The 19,482-nt window shown below is 38.5% G+C and overlaps 3 protein-coding genes across 4 annotated transcripts; all 3 read left to right on the forward strand.

The window, feature by feature from the left end:
• Positions 1-1,516: 1,516 nt before the first annotated feature.
• Positions 1,517-4,531, forward strand: LOC124635422. Its single transcript, XM_047171307.1, has 2 exons — positions 1,517-1,694; positions 1,996-4,531. Exon 2 carries the CDS (start codon positions 1,997-1,999, stop codon positions 3,188-3,190), a length of 1,194 nt encoding a protein of 397 aa, XP_047027263.1. The 5' UTR covers positions 1,517-1,694; position 1,996; the 3' UTR covers positions 3,191-4,531.
• Positions 4,532-9,197: 4,666 nt separating this feature from the next.
• LOC124634885 (chromosome transmission fidelity protein 8 homolog) lies at positions 9,198-19,091 on the forward strand. The gene is made up of 2 exons (XM_047170551.1): positions 9,198-9,337; positions 18,735-19,091. Exons 1-2 carry the CDS (start codon positions 9,318-9,320, stop codon positions 19,054-19,056), a joined length of 342 nt encoding a protein of 113 aa, XP_047026507.1. The 5' UTR covers positions 9,198-9,317; the 3' UTR covers positions 19,057-19,091.
• Positions 10,022-19,091, forward strand: LOC124634883 (general transcription and DNA repair factor IIH helicase subunit XPB). Of its 2 annotated transcripts, none has more exons than XM_047170549.1 (16): positions 10,022-10,266; positions 10,360-10,488; positions 10,626-10,773; positions 10,859-10,999; positions 11,110-11,304; positions 11,517-11,662; positions 11,929-12,086; positions 12,363-12,529; positions 13,286-13,456; positions 13,869-14,089; positions 16,477-16,660; positions 16,977-17,320; positions 17,490-17,632; positions 17,715-17,798; positions 18,133-18,354; positions 18,735-19,091. In XM_047170549.1, exons 2-15 carry the CDS (start codon positions 10,431-10,433, stop codon positions 18,319-18,321), a joined length of 2,349 nt encoding a protein of 782 aa, XP_047026505.1. In that variant the 5' UTR covers positions 10,022-10,266; positions 10,360-10,430; the 3' UTR covers positions 18,322-18,354; positions 18,735-19,091. The 2 variants fall into 2 exon arrangements, with proteins under 2 accessions (XP_047026505.1, XP_047026504.1); XM_047170548.1 differs by having other exon boundaries at positions 10,023-10,266; positions 10,356-10,488.
• Positions 19,092-19,482: the final 391 nt, after the last annotated feature.

Below are 19,482 nucleotides of genomic sequence, written 5' to 3' on the forward strand. Positions count from 1 at the left end.
AAAACTTTTAAATGCAAAATTTATAAAAAGTTCTTTCGGATTTAAACTATTTTTTTATTTTTAGCTAGGTATTAACTGTAATAGTGCTTAATCAATAGTTTATCTAATTCGGACACCTCTGTTCTAAACCATCAAATAAGAGAAAGCAGACGAAAAGACTAGCTATCTACGACCAAATAATTGTTTACAGTAAATACTCAAAAATCACAGAATATAGGTACACTCCCGAGCAAAAAAATGGAATCGCCCCCTTGCGCTATACAAATATAACGATTGCCAATGATACAATATTTACAGTTGAATGTTTATGATCTCGTTTGAAAGCCTATACTTTTAGCTTTAAATTGAGGGTAAACAGAGAAAAATCGGCGCTATAGTTTTAGTGCTATCGATCACAATTTCGAACAAAACAAAGTGTTAGCTTGTTAAGTAAGGTACGAATTGCAGCCCCGGATCTTCAATTTTTTTTAGGCGGGGCAAAATCTGCAAAATGCCGCCCCGCCTACCTATTACCTATTTATGTTTATTTTCACATTTATCATCCATATAATTTTAGCTATCAATATGTAGGCAGGTAGGGCTGTCTTTAGCTCATGTAGCGCCTAGGTGCAATCATCACCCAAGCGCCTGGGTGCAATCGTCACCCAAGTGAAGTACTTAGAGTAGTCACAAGGAATATAAATAAGAACGTTCGAATGAAGTGCACTATTTAGTAGGTAAAGGACTTAAAAAAATGTGTCCAATTCATTATAGGCTCAAACTGTTGGCGGTTTAAGTTATAAAAGTCGAGACAGAACGATGCAATCGTAAAAAGTAGCGCGAGCGAAGCGAGCGCGCATTTTTTTTAATTTGGTACACAAAAGGTTAATTAGTTTTAAAAAGCGCTGTTACAAGCAGGCGGAAGCGCAAACTTTTTTGTTTTTGAGGACTCCATAAATATTTTTTTTTTACTACATTTGACTTATAAAATTAAGGCAGCGTGGACTTGCTGCGGGTTGTTCGAAAGAGATACCGCGGCCCTGGTACATAAAAGGCCCACGACGGAACACGACGGTTTTTAGTCAGTAAAAGTCTGACACTCCCTCACCGCTGCTAACCCACAGCGGGAGGGGTGGGTCATTTGATGATTTTTAACGTCGCTAAAAAAAAAGAGGCAGCGTGGACTTGACTTATGAAGTCATTAAGGCAATGCATGTATAATATTGCGCGAGCGAAGCGAGCGCGAAATTTTTTGAGCTTGCGACACAAAAATACCTGATCAAGGATATTGTAAAGCAATAAAAAGCCGCGAGCGTAGAGAGCGCGAGTTTTTTTAAATTATTTGTTTGAAGACTCACAAATTAAACTGGGAATTATGTACAAATAAAAAGAAAACGTGATTAGAGACCGAATAAATGACCGACGACCGAGTCAATAAAAATAATAAACAATCAGAAAAACAGCCGCGTTGTCATTTAGCTGCGAGCGTAGCGAGCAAGAATTTTTTCACTTAGGGTCAGGTGGCCAACAGTGAACCAGTGGGACACAGTGACCCACCACTCATATCTCGTAAACGCGACGTTGCCATTCTGTGCTACGAACATGATTAAACCTGTTTGTAGCCACGATAGTTATTCCCCAGTCGACAGCGCGCTTCCGCCGAAAACAGTCGCGCTGTGAGGTGTTTTGTGTTTTGCGCCAAAAAAAGTTGAAAGGTATGCAAGTACATTTTTTTTTTCTAGATCATTCTCGTTGTTGTTTTGAATTTACTACTTAATACACACTTGCAAAGGAACTATTTATGCAACGTTTAGACATACTGATATTATTTTGTATTGAACCGATTACTTAAAAATAATTATAACCTTAAAAGTATAAAAACGTAAGTAGTACACAGTGGACCAAAACGGGCAGGTACACAGTGAACCATGGCTCACTGTGTACCTACGCGAGGTTCACTGTGTACCTATGCTATTGAAGTATTTTTGGTTGCTAATTACCTTTACTTTGTTTCAGAATGGGTCGAACAAAGAAGCTAGAAAGAAAAATTGGGGGACATAGTGCACAAGATATGCAGAAAGCTATCCAACTTGTAAAAGATGGTAGGAGCATTCACAAGGCTGCGGTTGAATGTAATTTAAAATATTCTACACTCAGAAGATATGTGAAAAGGCACGAATTAAATGACGAAGCAGGATTTGTTCCAAATTACGAAGTGAATGCGGTGTTCACACATGAACAGGAAACAATTTTAAAAAACTATATCAGCGAATGCGCCCTTATGTTCTATGGGCTTACTGCAAAAGACACTCGGCGATTGGCATATCAAGTGGGGACGGCCAATAACCTTATGGTTCCGCCCTCTTGGGTGAAAAACAAAATAGCTGGAGTTGATTGGTTGAGGTCTTTTAAAAAACGACACAGTGAGTTGAGCTTAAGAAAGCCCGAAGCATGCAGCTTGGCACGGGCTACAGCGTTCAATAAATCGAATGTAAATCGATTTTTTGAGAACTTAAAAATAGCCATGGAGCGATATCCAGGATTTGGGAACGGAACTCGTCTTTACAATCTCGACGAAACTTCAACTACAACGGTGCAACGCCCGCAAAATGTCTTAGCACCAAAGAGAAGCAATGTATGTAAAGTTACAAGTGGTGAAAGGGGCGTATTAGTAACCACGTGCTGTATAGTTTCCGCATCCGGCCAGGCTTTGCCTCCAGCCATGGTTTTTCCCAGGAAAAACTTTAAATCGCATATGCTTCATGGTGCGCCTCCTGGCACACTTGGTCTAGCTGCGTCTACTGGCTGGATGAATGCAGAGATATTCGTAGAAGTTATGCAGCATTTTGTAAAGCACACCTGTGCATCAAAACAAAATCCCGCCCTGTTAATACTTGATAATCACGAAAGCCATCTTTCACTGGAAGCTCTTGACCTTGCTAAATCTTCTGGAGTTACAATTCTTACTGTTCCACCGCACACTACTGCAAAACTTCAGCCCTTAGACGTAGGCCTAAATGGACCCTTTAAAACTTATTATAACGCCGCGGTCGATTCGTGGCTGCTTCAAAATCCAGGCCAAACACTTACTATCTACCACATAGCTAAGTGTGTAGGAGAGGCATATCTGAAGGCAATGACGCCAATAAATATCACCAACGCCTTTAAGAAATGTGGGATCTTTCCATATGACAATTCCGTTTTTACATAAGAGGATTTTTTGCCGAGCTCAGTCACTGACAGACCAGAACCAGGCAAGGAAAATAATTCTACAACAGACATAGAAGACGAAATAAATGAGCCAATCTCACCTTCAATTTTGTTATCAATACCATCACAAGAAATTGAAGAAGCCATTGAAGTTCGAGCTTCATCGGTGATAACCGTTGTTAACAATAATCCACAACCGGAAGCGGATGCAAACATTAAAGACGTGCTATCCCAACAATTTCCAAAAGAAATCTTGGGACCCCAAGCCTCAACTTCTAAAGAGGTAAAATGTTTTATAACACCAAAAATGTTAAGAGATCCTCTGAAAGCAGGACCTCGACAGAACAAAAGACGCAGGCCTTTGGGGAAAAGTATGATAGCTACTGATACCCCTGAAAAGGATAGAATAGCAGAAAAGAGAAATAAACAAGTGAAGGAAGTAAAGAAAAGTGACCTGTTCAAAGAAAAAAAACCGAATAAAATACAAAAAGTAAGAAAACCAGTAAAAGTAGAAAAAATAACAAATTATGATACCAGTAGTACTGAAGAAACTTTTAATATGAGCGGCTCTTCTTCTGGAGGGACCATTTTTAGTGACAGTGAAGACGATGAAATGATACTGGACGATGAAGTTATTTCGCAACCTCTACTAAGAAACCCTAAGGTGGGTGATTTTGTTATTATTTTAATAGAAACAGAAAAGAAGAAGAAATATTATTATGTTGGAAAAATTCTAGAAGAGTCTAATGAACCAGGCTATGACTATTATGTCTCCTATTTAAAATTGAAGAGCAAAGTTTACTACAAATTCGCTGAGCCTCTTGAACCAGATATGGCCGGGGTCACGAAGAATGATATTAAATTTATATTGCCTACCCCCAAAATCGATGGTAGTAGCCGTCGCCAAAATACATATAAATTTGCAGTTAACCTAGCACTACTGAACTTTCCATATTGATTTTGTCACTCTCAGCATTGCTTTAGTTTTTTGTTGATTATTTTCTTTAAGAATTGCTTTAGTTTTTTGTTGATTATTTTCTTTAAGAATAAAAAGTTTTATATTGATTAAAATAATTGAAGACTGTTTAAAATTAAGTTTATTTTACGATGGATCTCATAGAGTAAGTTTTATAATAATTATTAAAACTTGCTCAAGTCTAAAAAACTCGTTGATTGTTAAAGTTTATTTGATATTGTTATAAATAAAACTAATGTTGACTACAAAAATCTAAATAAGAAGAAGTAAATAAAAATATGACTCTTTATACTTTTATAACGCCTACTTTGTATACATTTATAGTATTAGACACTTTGGTGAATAAAGTTCATTTCATATTGTCAATTTTTATTATTTTTTTAAACATCAAAATACAACTTATATGCGGTGGTTCACTGTATACCCTATGGTTCACTGTAGACCTACCCCCTGGTTTACGCGGTGTCCTGCGTGAGCGACGAACGCGACGCGACGCGACGCAACACGACGCGACGTAATGCGACGCGATGCTATACGCGACAGATGTCCTACGTGATTTTGGTCATTACTTCTCAAATCATGGAGAAGTTGTGTTACAATTTTGCTTGAAAGTTCATATTTAAAGTACAGACAGCAACAATCTTCCAACTTGTTTGTACTAATAAACGATTTCTTTAATATTTATGTTTTTTTTGTCCCACAACAATCAACGCTTCTGAATAGTTCGCGGTGTCGCGTCTGGTCGCCCTCAAAACAAGTACGCGTTACGTCGCGTCTCGCCGCAGACTGTCACATAGGCCGCATGTAGGGAATTCCTTTGAGTTGATCGCGTTCGTCGCGTTCGCAGCGTCGCGTCGCGTCGCGTTCGTCGCTCACGCAGGACACCGCGTTAGTGTGTACTTAGGATTGTACACAGTGAACCATTTCTCGAATTTTAAAAAAATATGAATTCTCGCTATTCTAATAAGTTTAATGCTCAATTTGATATACAGATTTAAAGTATATTTGACACAAAGTAATCTATCAAAAAAGATCTTTGTTACAGTCACATAGAATGGATTTCTGAGCGTCTAAACTTTTAGTGGTTCACTGTTGGCCACCTTACCCTACTTAGTTGGAGGATGTTAAAAGTAAAAAATAATCAAAATGATCAATCAAAAAAGCGAAGGCGACTTTTTTAGGAACTTTGCTCGTCAGTATCGTGATACAATGTGGAACTTCCTTATCAAACGGGTGTAATTTCATCGAAATTTCCTGGTGGTGGGGCGTCCCGCGGCGCCCCTGAGCAGCCCCGGATCTTCAATTTTTTTCAGGCGGGGCAAGAACTGAAAAATGCCGCCCCGCCTACCTACTTATGTTTATTTTCACCAACGAAAGTCACTTTTTTGGTAGGTAAAAGGACTTAAAAAAAATGTGTCGAAATCATTGTAGTGAGCCTGTTGGCCAGGTTTAAGTTATGAAAGTCGAAACAGATTAATGAACACAAAAAGTTAATAAGTTTTAAAAAGCGTTGTGAAGTAATAGGTAAGCAGTCGGAAGCGCAAACTTTTTTGTTTTTGAGGACTCCATAAATATTTTGTTTTGCTACATTTGATTTATAAAAGGTAAGACAGCGTGGATTTGACTCATGTAATCAACAAGGCGACGTCTGTGTAATATTGTGCGAGCGAAGCATGGGCGTAGCCAGCTTTGGGCTCAGGGTGGGGCAGCAGTGAACCTATCCCCCGGGGGAGGGCGGGGACCCTCCCATTTTTGTATCTTGAGCCGTTAATCTCAAACTTGTTAATCTCTTAATTTGAGAGGTTTATATTTTCAGGTACAGAAAATAAACAATCACACACAGGACAAAAGCCAAAAGTAAGGGTATACAGTTTCTGAACATGATACAGTTTCAAATTTTTATCGGACTTACACCAAATATTACGTAAAATTTAGCCCAAACGTACTTAACTTTTTGTTTGTTGACAAATGCAAAAATAACGGCATGTAGTTTCTGAATACGCGAGCGAAGCGAGCGCGAAATTTTTATCGGACTCAAATCAAATATTACGTAAAATTTAGCCCAAACGTACTTAACTTTTTGTTTGTTGACAAATGCAAAAATAAGGGCATATAGCTTCTGAATACGCGAGCGAAGCGAGCGTGAAATTTTTAACGGACTTAAACTAAATATTACGTAAAATTTAGCCCAAACGTACTTAACTTTTTGTTTGTTGACAAATGGAAAAATAAGGGCATATAGTTTCTGAATACGCGAGCGAAGCGAGCGTGAAATTTTTAACGGACTTAAACTAAATATTACGTAAAATTTAGTCCAAACGTACTTAACTTTTTGTTTGTTGACAAATGGAAAAATAAGGGCATATAGTTTCTGAATACGCGAGCGAAGCGAGCGTGAAATTTTTAACGGACTTAAACTAAATATTACGTAAAATTTAGCCCAAACGTACTTAACTTTTTGTTTCCTGACCAATACAAACATAATATAGTTTCTGAATACGCGAGCGTAGCGAGCGCGAACTTTTTTAAGTTATTTGTTTGAAGACTCACAAATTATAAAATGGGAATTATGTATGTACAAATAAAAAGAAACCGTGATTAGAGCGAGTGCCGTTTGTGTTCGTTGATTTGGTGCGTCAATAAAAATAATAAACAATCAGAAAAATTGTACATAAATTGTCATTTAGCCGCGAGCGTAGCGAGCGAGAATTTTTTCACTTACTTGGAGGATGTTAAAAGTGAAAAATAATCAAAATGATCAATTAAACAAAGCGAAGGCGACTTTTTTAGAAACTTTGCTTGTCATTATCATGGTATCATGATAATGACAAGATGATGGAAGTTCCGTATCAAACGGGTGTAATTTCATCGAAATTTCCTGGTGGTGGGGCGTCCCGCGGCGCCCCTGAGACCGAGGCGCCCGGATTATTCGCACACCCTACACCATAGGTTAAGACGGCCCTGTGGGTAACTATTATGGTAATCTGTGATGTAGGATTTTAAATCAGGCAGCCGCCTGATTTTGCCGCCCCCTGAATTTGCCGCCCGGGGCATGGGCCCCGGCTTGCCCCCCCCTAGATCCGGGGCTGCCCCTGAGTGAGACCGAGCAAGGCGCCCGGGTCATGCGCACACCCTGCACCATAAGTTAAGATGGCGCTGTAGGTAACCATTACAGTAATCTGTGATGTAGGATTTAAAATAAAAATAAATATATGCGATAAGCGTTCCTGGCTCTTATATGATCGCAAATAATTTTTAATCATTTTTAGTTTGCTAAAACTTCGCCTCGTGAATAATAAATGTTCGTGCAGTGGTGCAGGGTATCGCTCAAGTTGATATGGCCATGAAATTGCTGTACTTGTGCTATTATTTATTCCGTGGTCAAAGTTAAATAAATGATTATCCATTGGTCTGTGAAGTGTGAATTTGGTAGCCGCCTGATTGTGCCGCCCCCTGAATTTGCCGCCCGGGGCACAGGCCCCGGCTTGCCCCCCCCTAGATCCGGGGCTGACGAATTGGGATTATTGTCATCCAATACAAACATACAGTGTCAGAATTTCTTTATCAGTGCATTGCATCAAAGTTGGTTGGTGATAATCTTGAATTAATTAACCTAAAGTGCTGGAAAAAATTGACACTACGCCAATTGTTACATTGCTACGACAAGGGATGAATCAATGTGCTGTGGCTCGTCACCTTCATTTAAGCCAGTCCTGTGTGTCAAAAATCTACAGAAGGTTTAGGGAAACTGGAGCTCAATTTTATTTTTCACCTGATTTTCTTTGCTGTCTAAATAAAGATAATTAGCTCATAAAATACGGAGATGATTTTTTTGTTTCTTCTTAATTTAAAGCTAAAGGTATAGGCTTTCAAACGAGACCATAAACATTTAACTGTAAATATTGTATCATTGGCAATCGTTGAATTTGTATAGCGCAAGGGGGTGATTCCATTTTTTTGCTCGCGAGTGTATATAGGATTTCTTTTTATGTCCCTATGCATGAGGAATCGAGATTTTGTGCAGTGTGACATCAGCTTTTGGACCATTCTGTATACATAAGAATAAATCAAATACTTTCCACATAGCCATCCAATACCCCATTGGTTAGCCGTTTCAGATGCGTCTGCGTGGGAGCGGAGTTTCAGATTCGAATACCAAAGAGTAAAATAATGGTTGCCCCGACGCTTGAAACTGCCGTGAGTCAAGAAGTTGGCGGAGTTAATCCTCAGTGCTTGCTTGGTTTACATGATGCTTGCTACTTTAAAACAGCACCTGTTGCATGCATGACGAATTTGAAAATCTCTTCTGCGAAGTCTTGTTGTTTGTAACCCTGCTGTCCATATTATATGAATCTTAGTGGATACTTTTACTTTTCCAGAAAGGGGAAGCATTTTTGTTTGTATCTTTAAGGTTCCAAAACTACTGTACCGACTTGAAAAAATCTTTCATTGTTGGGTAGTTAGGTACCTAGACTATCCCAGAGTAACATGCTATATTTTGCACGGATATGAGAAGTATTTCCACCGGCACATGGGTGAGACCTAGGGAAATAGCTAGTCAAACAAAATCATTTTTTTGTTTGTACTCTGAGGCTCCGAAACTACTGAATCGATTAAAAAAAAAACACAATTGGATAGCTACACTCTTCCCGAACGACATAGGCTATATTCTATCCCGGTACGGATAAGTAGTTCCTACGGGGCACACGTACCGCAGGAAAACGGCAAGTACACAATATAGTACGTAATTCGCTGTGTTGCGCTATACGAGAGAGATGTTTGCCCAGATAGGCCCTCTATCTCTTTCTTGATGCGCAGGCGCAGTGCGATGAGCTAGGTATACCGGGCCTCACCGTGCAAACATCCTTTTGTACCCTGTGATATTTCAAAGCATTAGTTAGCGTAAAAAGTATATGGCTAGTATAAATAAGGAGGGAGTTTTTTTCATAATATTGCATCAAAAGTTTAAAGTCTGAACATTACTTTAGTCTGCGTGTAAACGAACAGGCTGTCATTGTCAAACTTAACGAGAAGAGTTCAGCTGTTTCTGTTTTGTTTATAAAAAACGTCCAAGGAAGTTTATAACTTTCGTATTATTGTTGATTACCGTAGTGCTTCAAGCAGCATTGCAGTATACATTAGCAGCCTGAATATGCAAATATATATAGACTGGTCAGTATTATAAAATAGGAAAACCGTTATATACCTCCTTAATTATATTGTTATTATAACCTATGAACGACATACCAAATATTTATAAACAAAAGTTTTGCTCTTATCTTTCATCAATGATTCGATTTAATCGCCGATTAAAGCATGCAGTTTAGTTCATCAATTAAACGTTTGATCAGTGGAACTGGCTGTTTCCCGCGATTTACTCTGCGTCTCTTGGGAACACGGGAGTTGCCGTTCCGTTACCCGAATAAATTGTGGCCTTATATTATAGACATTTTGTTTCAAAAGTAGTTAACATTTAGACTATGAATAAGTGATAAGGTATTAACGTTGTTATTTATATTCTAAAAGAGTTACGATATTGTCAGGCGTATGGTGTGCCGTTTTCTATAACGATTCCATATTGTTAGGTCCTTTTTGGGTGCATGAATACTCAAACAATGTATAAAAGGCCAGCAATTTTCGTCTTTTTACAACAACAGCAACTGTTTCAAGTGTTCTTTAATCAATGAGACATACTTTTAATAATCAAAGTTTTAGATCTAAATTGAATTTTGCATGCATCGGGACAATACTATTCAGTGAACTTCGTAGTTGTGACAGATGTTGCTACTGTCAATGTCAATGTCAGATGATTTCAAGATGTCAACGCTTCATACATAAATTCATGGATGGAGCAAAAATATGTATAGTTATATGTCAATGAAAATATGTGATTTAGTAGTGTCAAAGTGAGCGTGAGACTTGTGTTTTATTCCATCAGAATATTAAAACAATAACAAATACTTACTCGTAAATCTGTAAGACAGGTATAGATTTGAGTTGTATTCCTCAAATTTTCTTGAGTGTTAAAATTTTCAACACAAACATTGTTAATAATAATTGTCAATAAAAGTAATAAAGTTGCTGTATTTCTTGCATTGGTGGTAAGTATGCAGTTGTTTTTATAATAAAACTTTGAATAATATTTAAAATCAAAGTGCTGTCTATACTGTTGTTAAATAAATTGTTTTAGGAAGATTGACAACTACTAATCCGGTCAAAAATAGATAAATAGAATACAGCAACCAAAGTAAATTGTAACTCCGACATGGGTCCTCCAAAGAAGTTCAAAAAATATGATTCAAGAACAGGGAGTGATAGATCAGGTAAGTACCTCAACTTAATACCTTAAAATTATACAAACATATCTTAAACTAGATTTGCCAAGTTTGATGTAATGATCTTAGAGTCATATCTGTGGAATATGTATTTCTGGATCTAAATGCAACATTGTTCTCAACAGGCAAGAAAAAGAAGGTGGAAGAAGAGATGACCATAGATTTAGTAGATGATGACAACTCTGAGAATGTTGGTGTGCCAGGCGCTGCCATGCAGGATGCAGAGAAGAATGATCAAGTGCCTGAAGATGAATTTGGTGCCAAGGATTATAGGTTAAACATCTTTTCTTGACTATACCAAATCAACATTATAAAATAATTGATGTTGCTTACGGCTTTCTTTTTTTCCAATTTCTAGAAGTCAAATGGCCTTGAAGGCTGACAATGCAAGTCGTCCTTTGTGGGTGGCACCAAATGGTCATATATTCTTGGAAGCATTCTCGCCAGTCTACAAACATGCCCACGATTTCCTTATTGCTATTGCAGAGCCTGTGTGCCGGTAAGCAGTTATTTTAAAACTTATTTATTTAAAAAATATTGTAGAAAACATATTTATTCATTCAATGTGTTGTTATTACTAAATTCAAATTTAATTTTGTCTGTTTTCAGTCCGCAACACATCCATGAGTACAAACTGACAGCTTACAGTTTATATGCTGCTGTGTCCGTGGGTCTCCAGACTGCAGACATTATTGAGTACCTGCAAAGACTCAGCAAGTGTGCTGTCCCTGCTGGCATTATAGAGTTTATTCAGTTGTGTACACTGTCTTATGGAAAAGTGAAGCTTGTGCTGAAACATAATAGGTAATTTTTTATTTATTTTAGACTGCATTATGTACTTAAATACAAATAACAGTGTTGAGGACATCAGATCAGCAGTTGTTGCATGTAAAACACTGGTACTCGGCTCCATCCAGCCTCCAACGCTAACATTTTTTTAAAAAGCTAGGCAAATTATATTGATACTTAAAAACAAATCCTAAGAGACCAGTTAACAAAGCCATCTGAATTTGTAGGTATCTAGTGGAGAGTAAACATGTGGAAGTCCTACAGAAATTGCTCAAGGATCCAATAATTCAGCAATGTCGATTGCGTCGCGACGGCGATGACGACTTCTTATCGTCAGCACTGCCCGACAAACCATCTACTGCACTTAAACCAGGTGGGTTCGACTGTAACGATAAATGAAATACGATAAATAAAATAAATAAATGAAATACAATGAATGTTATAGGAACAAAATGAGTAAGCAAAATTTTACTGTTTACAAACATTTGTTAAAAAATGACTCAGATTATCTTTATGTACCTACATCACATTACGTAAAACCTCAAATGATGTCGCAATAAACGCCTATGTAAAAAAAAACATTCAAGAGTACCAGCATTTAATGTTCTCATTTCAAATTCCTTTTTTTTTTCTTTTCAGGCGAGACCAGTGACAAACCTCCACCGGCTAACGGCACTGTCCCAGATGATATCAGCCAGTTCTACCAACAGTTAGACAAGGAGGATGATGATGATGACGTAACAGATATTACCGCTAATACCGCCGTCGCATTCGAAGTCGACCCTGATAAAATTGAGGTATGCTGTCCAGTGTTAAAGAATAGAAAAATTGAAACAACATCATCATAATCACAAAATAAACAAACCTCGCCAGAATATTAAAACTATTACAAGAAATAGGTTTGTTTCTGGAGGGTAGTGCAAAATTCTTGTACAACAAAACGCCCATGTATTTTCACGTCTTTCGTAAATAATCTCAATTATGATGCAGTCATGGGACAATTGTGAAGCGAAAATAAGATATTTTGGTCAAGTAGAGTTGCACCAAGGTTTTTATACTTCTGATGTTCCCAGGTAATACAAAAGCGTTGCATCGAACTAGAACACCCGTTACTGGCTGAGTACGACTTCCGCAACGACAGCATCAATCCTGACATTAACATCGACCTGAAGCCCACCGCGGTGCTGCGTCCCTATCAGGAGAAGAGTTTGCGCAAAATGTTCGGCAACGGACGTGCTCGGTATGTTCGCATTATACATTGTCTATGTTAAAATTCTTTTCGACGTAGTCCAGAACCCTAATTTATTTACACTTATTTCATCTTTACTCCCCACCCCTATATACTGCTGTTATATGTACTGTGTGCTTTGGACTGCTTCGTTGGTCTAGTGGTCGCAATCGCGGCTGCTGTGCTCGAGGCCTTGGGTTCGATTCCCGGGTCTGGCCGAAATCGCTTCGTGGGTTTTCTTAAACTTTCACAAAGCAGCCCGTAATCTGGGAGTTGGTGATTGATTCACCCGTGCATCGGAGAGCACGTAAATGTCGGTCCTGCGCCTGATCTCTTTCCGGTCGTGTCGGATTGCCGTCCCATCGGGCTATGAGAGTGCAGGAATATGGAGTGCACACCTGTGTCCGCGCAAATGCTCATGTACTATAATATGTCCTGCGCAGCTGGCTGATCTCCTTAAATGGGAACAGCCGCCGTGGCCGAAATCGGCTGTGAACGCCATTAAAAAATTACTGTGTACTTATGTACTTTGTCATGTACTGCTCCTATATACTCTTTTATTTGTATACTCCCACATATGCCCCCTTAATTGCTCCTCTATATAAATGTCTTATTTAGCTAAAGCTTCACTCCCATCATGATACACTGACGAACGCATATCATACAGACGCCAGCAAGTCAACCTCGCCTCAAATTTTACCAATCGAACATGAACCTTCCACTACTGTGATAAGGTTTAAAATCTATTGAAGATATGTCTATCCCCAGTTCAGGCGTGATAGTACTCCCGTGCGGCGCGGGCAAGTCGCTGGTGGGCGTGACGGCGGTGTGCACGGTGCGCAAGCGGGCGCTCGTGCTGTGCAACTCCGGCGTCTCCGTCGAGCAGTGGAAGCAGCAGTTCAAGTGCTGGTCCACGGCTGATGATAGCATGATCTGCAGGTACTGTGCAGTAGAAACACTGATTGTTAGTAGTAGAAACATTGTAATTAAGCGTGCTTAGCCCTTTTATGGATTGAGAGATATTGATCATATTTTATTTCCTATCCTACAAATACATAGCATAGCAAAAAAAAAAGAAATAGCAGACTCTAAAGTGTTCGAAAACTGCTGTTTTGCAGCCAAGTTTGAGTATTTTTGGTTTTAAAATTGTCTTGCGAACTTCACATTTTTGATATCTAACTAAAACTAGACCACCACTAGACTCTAGAACATGTAACAAAATGTGTTAGAATTTTCTAAAAACTTCAAAATTCTGCCGCTTGATCTGCATTTTTTTTATTCTCATATAATGCTATTCTTTCCTCTCCATTATTTTATACCCTCCTTTAAAATGGGACCAATTCTTCCACAGATTCACATCAGAAGCGAAAGACAAGCCAATGGGCGCGGGCATCCTGATAACAACATACTCTATGATCACTCACGGACAGCGTCGCTCGTGGGAGGCGGAACAGACCATGAAGTGGCTGCAAGCTCAGGAGTGGGGACTGGTCGTGTTGGACGAGGTGCACACTATACCGGCCAAAATGTTCCGCAGAGTGCTCACTATCGTGCACTCGCATGCTAAGCTCGGTAAGTTTACTATTACTTGAATATGTTGTAACTGAGCTACGGGATTGTTCGAAAAAGTTAGCGCGGCCCTGGTACACAAAGGGTTCCAGAAGGAACATGTTGGGTTTTAGGCAGTAAAAGTGGCACCACCGCCATTTATTATTTAGCATAAATCATCATGCATGGCTTGAAATCATGAAAATTTAAAGATATTGTTTATTATCTCACTTATTTATATTTTTAGGAGTTGTAGGTGGAAGGTTTGTGCTTGTGGGCTCCACCATGCAATGTACCTTTATAGTCCCCAGGCCGGCGAACAAATTTTTTTTTGATACATATACATTTAAGACTATGTGAGTCCTTACGATGAGTCCGACAAACTTTTCGAATGCGCAAATTTTGGTGCCGCTGCGTTTTTTAATTCTTGACTCCTGGAATTGTCGATATGACGTCACTATGACTCTTCGTACATACCTGTTTCATTTCTTGAGATTCGTTTAATAAAGTTAACTAGAAAATGGTGGTCAACTTGTCCGATAAAGATCGTGCTGCGTTTGGAGTGTCCACCATCCTGAAAATGTCGGTATGACGTCACTACGGCTCTTTGTACATACAAGTTTCATTTTTTGAGATTTGTTTAATAAAGTTAACTAGAAAATTGTGGTAAGCTTGTCCGACAAAGATCATGCTGCATATGGAGTGTCCACCGTCCGGAAAATATAGATATATTTTAAGATTTGGTATAAAGTACTGACAATTGGTGTGAAGTATGTTAATAGTAAATGTTGCATTTAGAAAGTCGTTTCGAATGATATATGTGTCATTACTACAGGAGGGATTTATTAACTCGAAAACACCTATCGATAAAATAATCTTATATAAGCTCTAGCTTCTGAAATACTAACAATTCGCCGAAGTTTTTTTAATATGAAATGTTGCATTTAAAAACGTCTTTTGAATTATGTATAACTCATTACTAGAGATGGGATTTATTTAATTGAAAACATCTATCAATAATTATAATTTTAAATAAGCTCTAGCTTCTAAACTACTAACAATTTGTCGGAAGTATGTTAACACGAAATGTTTCATTTGGAAAGGTTTTTTAAATAATATATAATTTGTTACTAAAGAAGTAATGGATTAGCTTGAGAGAGCCTACCGATAATATAATCTTAGAAAAGCTCTAGCTTTTTTAGTACTAACAATTTGTCGGAGTTATGCTAATACAACCTTGCGCTTAAAAAGATCTTTTGATTGAAATATGGCTCATAACTTCAAGTGAGATGTTATTCCTTAACACAATGTAAAGTATCAATAATATTCCTTAGGTCAGTTATGTCTTCCAAAATACTAAGAATCGGTAAGTGGTATGTTAAGACGGTATATAGCGCTTAAAAAGATCTTTCGATTGACATATGGTTCATACCTAGAGGTGGGACATTATTCCCTAACATAGTAAAACCTATCGATAATACGCCTTATTTGGGCTATATCTTCTAAAATACTAAGAATTGATAAGTGGTAAGTTGAGACAAAATGTTGCGCTTAAAAAGACCTTTTGATTGATATATAGTCCATTAATAGATGTGGGATATTATTCCTTAACATAATATAAACTATCAAAAATACGTCTTAGTCAGGCTACTTTTTCTAAAATAGTAATTAAAATTGGTAAGTAGTATGCCAATTTAATATACTTAAATAATGCACGTGAATATTTAAGTCAGAAATTGACAAAAAGAATAAACTTCTTCCAATAGTAATATTTTTTTCTCATTTTCTTGTCGAACTGACTATTTAACTCAATGTATTTGTCGGACAAGTCCATATTTGCATTTAGAATAATGTTATCTATCATTGTTATTCTTGTCCGACATGTATGTATAGGGAGACACAGTGACGTCATATCGACATTTTTCGGATGGTGGACACTCTAAACGAAGCATGATCTTTATCGGACAAGTTGACCACAATTTTCTAGTTAACTTTATTAAACAAATCTCAAAAAATGAAACAGGTATGTACGAAGAGTCATAGTGACGTCATATCGACATTTGGTGGACACTCCAAACGCAGCACGATCTTTATCGGACAAGTTGACCACCATTTTCTAGTTAACTTTATTAAACGAATCTCAAAAAATGAAACAGGTATGTACGAAGAGTCATAGTGACGTCATATCGACAATTCCAGGAGTCAAGCATTAAAAAACGCAGCGGCACCAAAATTTGCGCATTCGAAAAGTTTGTCGGACTCATCGTAAGGAAGGCACTCACAAAGTCTTAAATGTATATGTATCAAAAAAAATTTGTTCGCCGGCGGGACTATTAGTTTTTTAGCCAATACCAACGATATTATATTTGTTTTAGTATTTGTTTTTTTTACAATACTTAACGTTCCTTCAGGTCTAACGGCAACCCTACTTCGAGAGGACGACAAGATCGCCGATCTAAACTTCTTGATCGGTCCGAAGCTTTACGAGGCGAACTGGCTGGAGTTGCAAGCGAACGGGTACATTGCTCGGGTGCAGTGCGCTGAGGTGTGGTGTCCCATGACGCCCGAGTTCTACAGGGAATATCTCATACAGAAGTATGTTAACCTAACCTTATTAATTAGGCTAGGCATACGATTTATAGAAGTACGTCATGCCTTAGATCCATATGAAAGCTGAGACAAAAAATACTTATTATTATTCATTGAATAGGTATAATTATCTGAAATGACACTGATTTTTGCCTTCCTTTGGTCAAGAGTCAACATCTGAAAAATGTTTTATATAAGATGTTCCAATCTTTTGGAACCAGTGAGTAAAACGATCCAACATAGGAAGCCTTTGTAACCCCCCATTTTCTGTTTCTTGTCATATGTTTGTACATTTTTTTAACACTATTGAATTTATTTACAGAATAAACAAGAAAATGCTGTTATACGTAATGAACCCATCAAAGTTTCGAGCGTGTCAGTTTTTAGTTCGTTACCACGAGCGGCGCGGGGACAAGACCATAGTGTTCTCAGACAATGTGTTCGCCCTCCGACACTACGCCGTCAAAATGAACAAACCTTACATCTACGGGCCCACCTCACAGAGCGAAAGGATTCAAATATTGCAGAACTTCAAGTTTAACCCTAAAGTCAACACGATATTTGTCAGTAAAGTCGCCGATACAAGTTTTGATTTGCCAGAAGCTAATGTTTTGATTCAAATTTCGTCACACGGTGGGTCGCGTCGACAGGAAGCCCAGAGATTGGGTAAGAACCATTTATTATAGTAACGCTTAAGTCACGAAATGATAATAACGCAAATGTTTTATCGACTGTTGTAGATCCAAATCATATAGTGTAGTGAAATTATATACCAGTCTTGGATTATCTATTTGGGTATGAACTATCAACATAAGATCATATATCATATTTTCAGGTCGTATTTTGAGAGCGAAAAAAGGCGCGTTAGCTGAGGAGTACAACGCTTTCTTTTACACCTTGGTGTCACAAGATACTTTAGAAATGGCATACAGTCGCAAGCGACAACGGTTTCTTGTCAATCAGGGTTACAGTTATAAGGTAACGTTAAGAACATTTTTAACATTTTTTTGGAGCTTCTGAAAAATTAAAAGAGGTTGTATTAAATGTTTTTTGTATGCAGGTTATCACTGAACTAAAGGGAATGGATACGGAGCCGGACTTACTCTATGGTACACGAGAAGAACAGGGCATGCTTCTTCAACAGGTTAGAATTTTTCTATCTTGAATTCATGGCATTGTTCATTCAGGGTTGCTGCGTCTCCTATAGCCTACTGTTCTCATGTTTTGAATACAACTACATCGAGTATTAAATATTCTAAAACGACTGTGCAGAAGTCTGCAAATGTTACCGGTAAAATGAAAAGTACATAGGCCAACAAGGTCCGTTTTACCGCGTGTTCTATGTGTCAGTCAATCAACGATTTTTTCCCATTATCTTTTATCTGTCAATGTTGTTTGGGGCCCCCATGCATCAAGCTCTACAAGCAGTTAGATAGGTCCTTGATCAAGAGTTATACAATGAAGCGTGATGTGTGCAGGTGCTCGCAGCATCGGAGACGGAGTGCGAGGAGGAGCGCGAGGGCGGCGCGGGCGGCGCGGGCGGCGGCGCGGCGCGGCGCCCGGGCGCGCTGGCCTCGCTCGCCGGCGCCGACGACGCGCTCTACCTCGAGCACAGGCGCAACAACAGCGGCCAGAAGCATCCGCTCTTCAAGAAGTTCCGATACTAAGCAAGCGATACCAGTGTTGATCATAAATAAAAAGTAATTACATTACTTAAAAAGCCTTCTAAATTAGGGAGAAAAATCTGAACGTATATTTTATCAGACTTCCAAAATGGAGGAGGTTACCAATTCGGATGTTTATATATTTTTATAGACTCCCTTATGTACTACCTATATAAACTCCTTTATTCACCTACTCCCCTATGTTCTTCCTTATATTTCCCCCTGTATAATCCCTCATGAACTCCCCCTATGTGCTTCCTTAAGTAATACCCATGTATTCCATGGCTCTGGATCCGCCCCTGACTGTCTAATGTAAATAAATGGAACTGATACCATCCCATTTTTTTGTTTTATTTTGATACCCATACTCTCCACTTTTTTTTGCAAGATTTAACGAATACTTTTGGCAATTTCAGTAACAACAATGACGGCGGCGGAACTCCTGAATGGGCGATAGTCGAGCTTCAAGGCCTTGTCCAAACGAAGAAGGACGGAATCACAGAGGCGACAGTCGTCGGCGACTTGCATTATTACAATAGAAACAAGCACCCTGTCTTAGTCCTCGGTCATCACATACTTAATGGCAAAGAACAAAAATTGGAGCAGCCAATGGCGGTCATTGAAAAAGTCACAGAAGGAGACAAGACAGCTTACAAAGTAAAGGCTATCGTCAAAAAGAAATTATTATTCAAATCTAGACCTAAGCCTATAATCTCCAATGTAGCAGAAAAGGTGTGATTTGTTATGTACCTAATAAACGAAGTTAACCACAATCTCGTGTTATTTATTTTATCGAGTCTGAGAGTTTTATCTCGGTCTTACCTTACCCTGATAAAATATGCCTAAAGTTACTCTGGCGTAGAGGAGCTTCCCGCCATTGAAAGATTTTTTCCTATCGGTTAGTACTTTCGGAGCCTAAGGTATCTGGCGCCTCTCCGTCTTGGTCTGACTACTGCGCCAGTGATGTAAGTATATTTCTGAAGGCGCAGGAATCTGGGCCCAGGTATATTTATTATTCGCTTCGAGTTGTACCTACTATAAATGCTTTTCCCAGAATCTAATTATCTCCTAAATCTTGATGGATCGGTGTTTTTTCCAATAAAACATAATAACCAGTAAGCTATTAATAGACAGTAGGTATTCAGTTAAGGACACCTTGAAATT

This window comes from Helicoverpa zea, chromosome 12, assembly GCF_022581195.2.
Source record: "Helicoverpa zea isolate HzStark_Cry1AcR chromosome 12, ilHelZeax1.1, whole genome shotgun sequence".
In the NCBI taxonomy this organism is placed as follows: domain Eukaryota; kingdom Metazoa; phylum Arthropoda; class Insecta; order Lepidoptera; family Noctuidae; genus Helicoverpa; species Helicoverpa zea.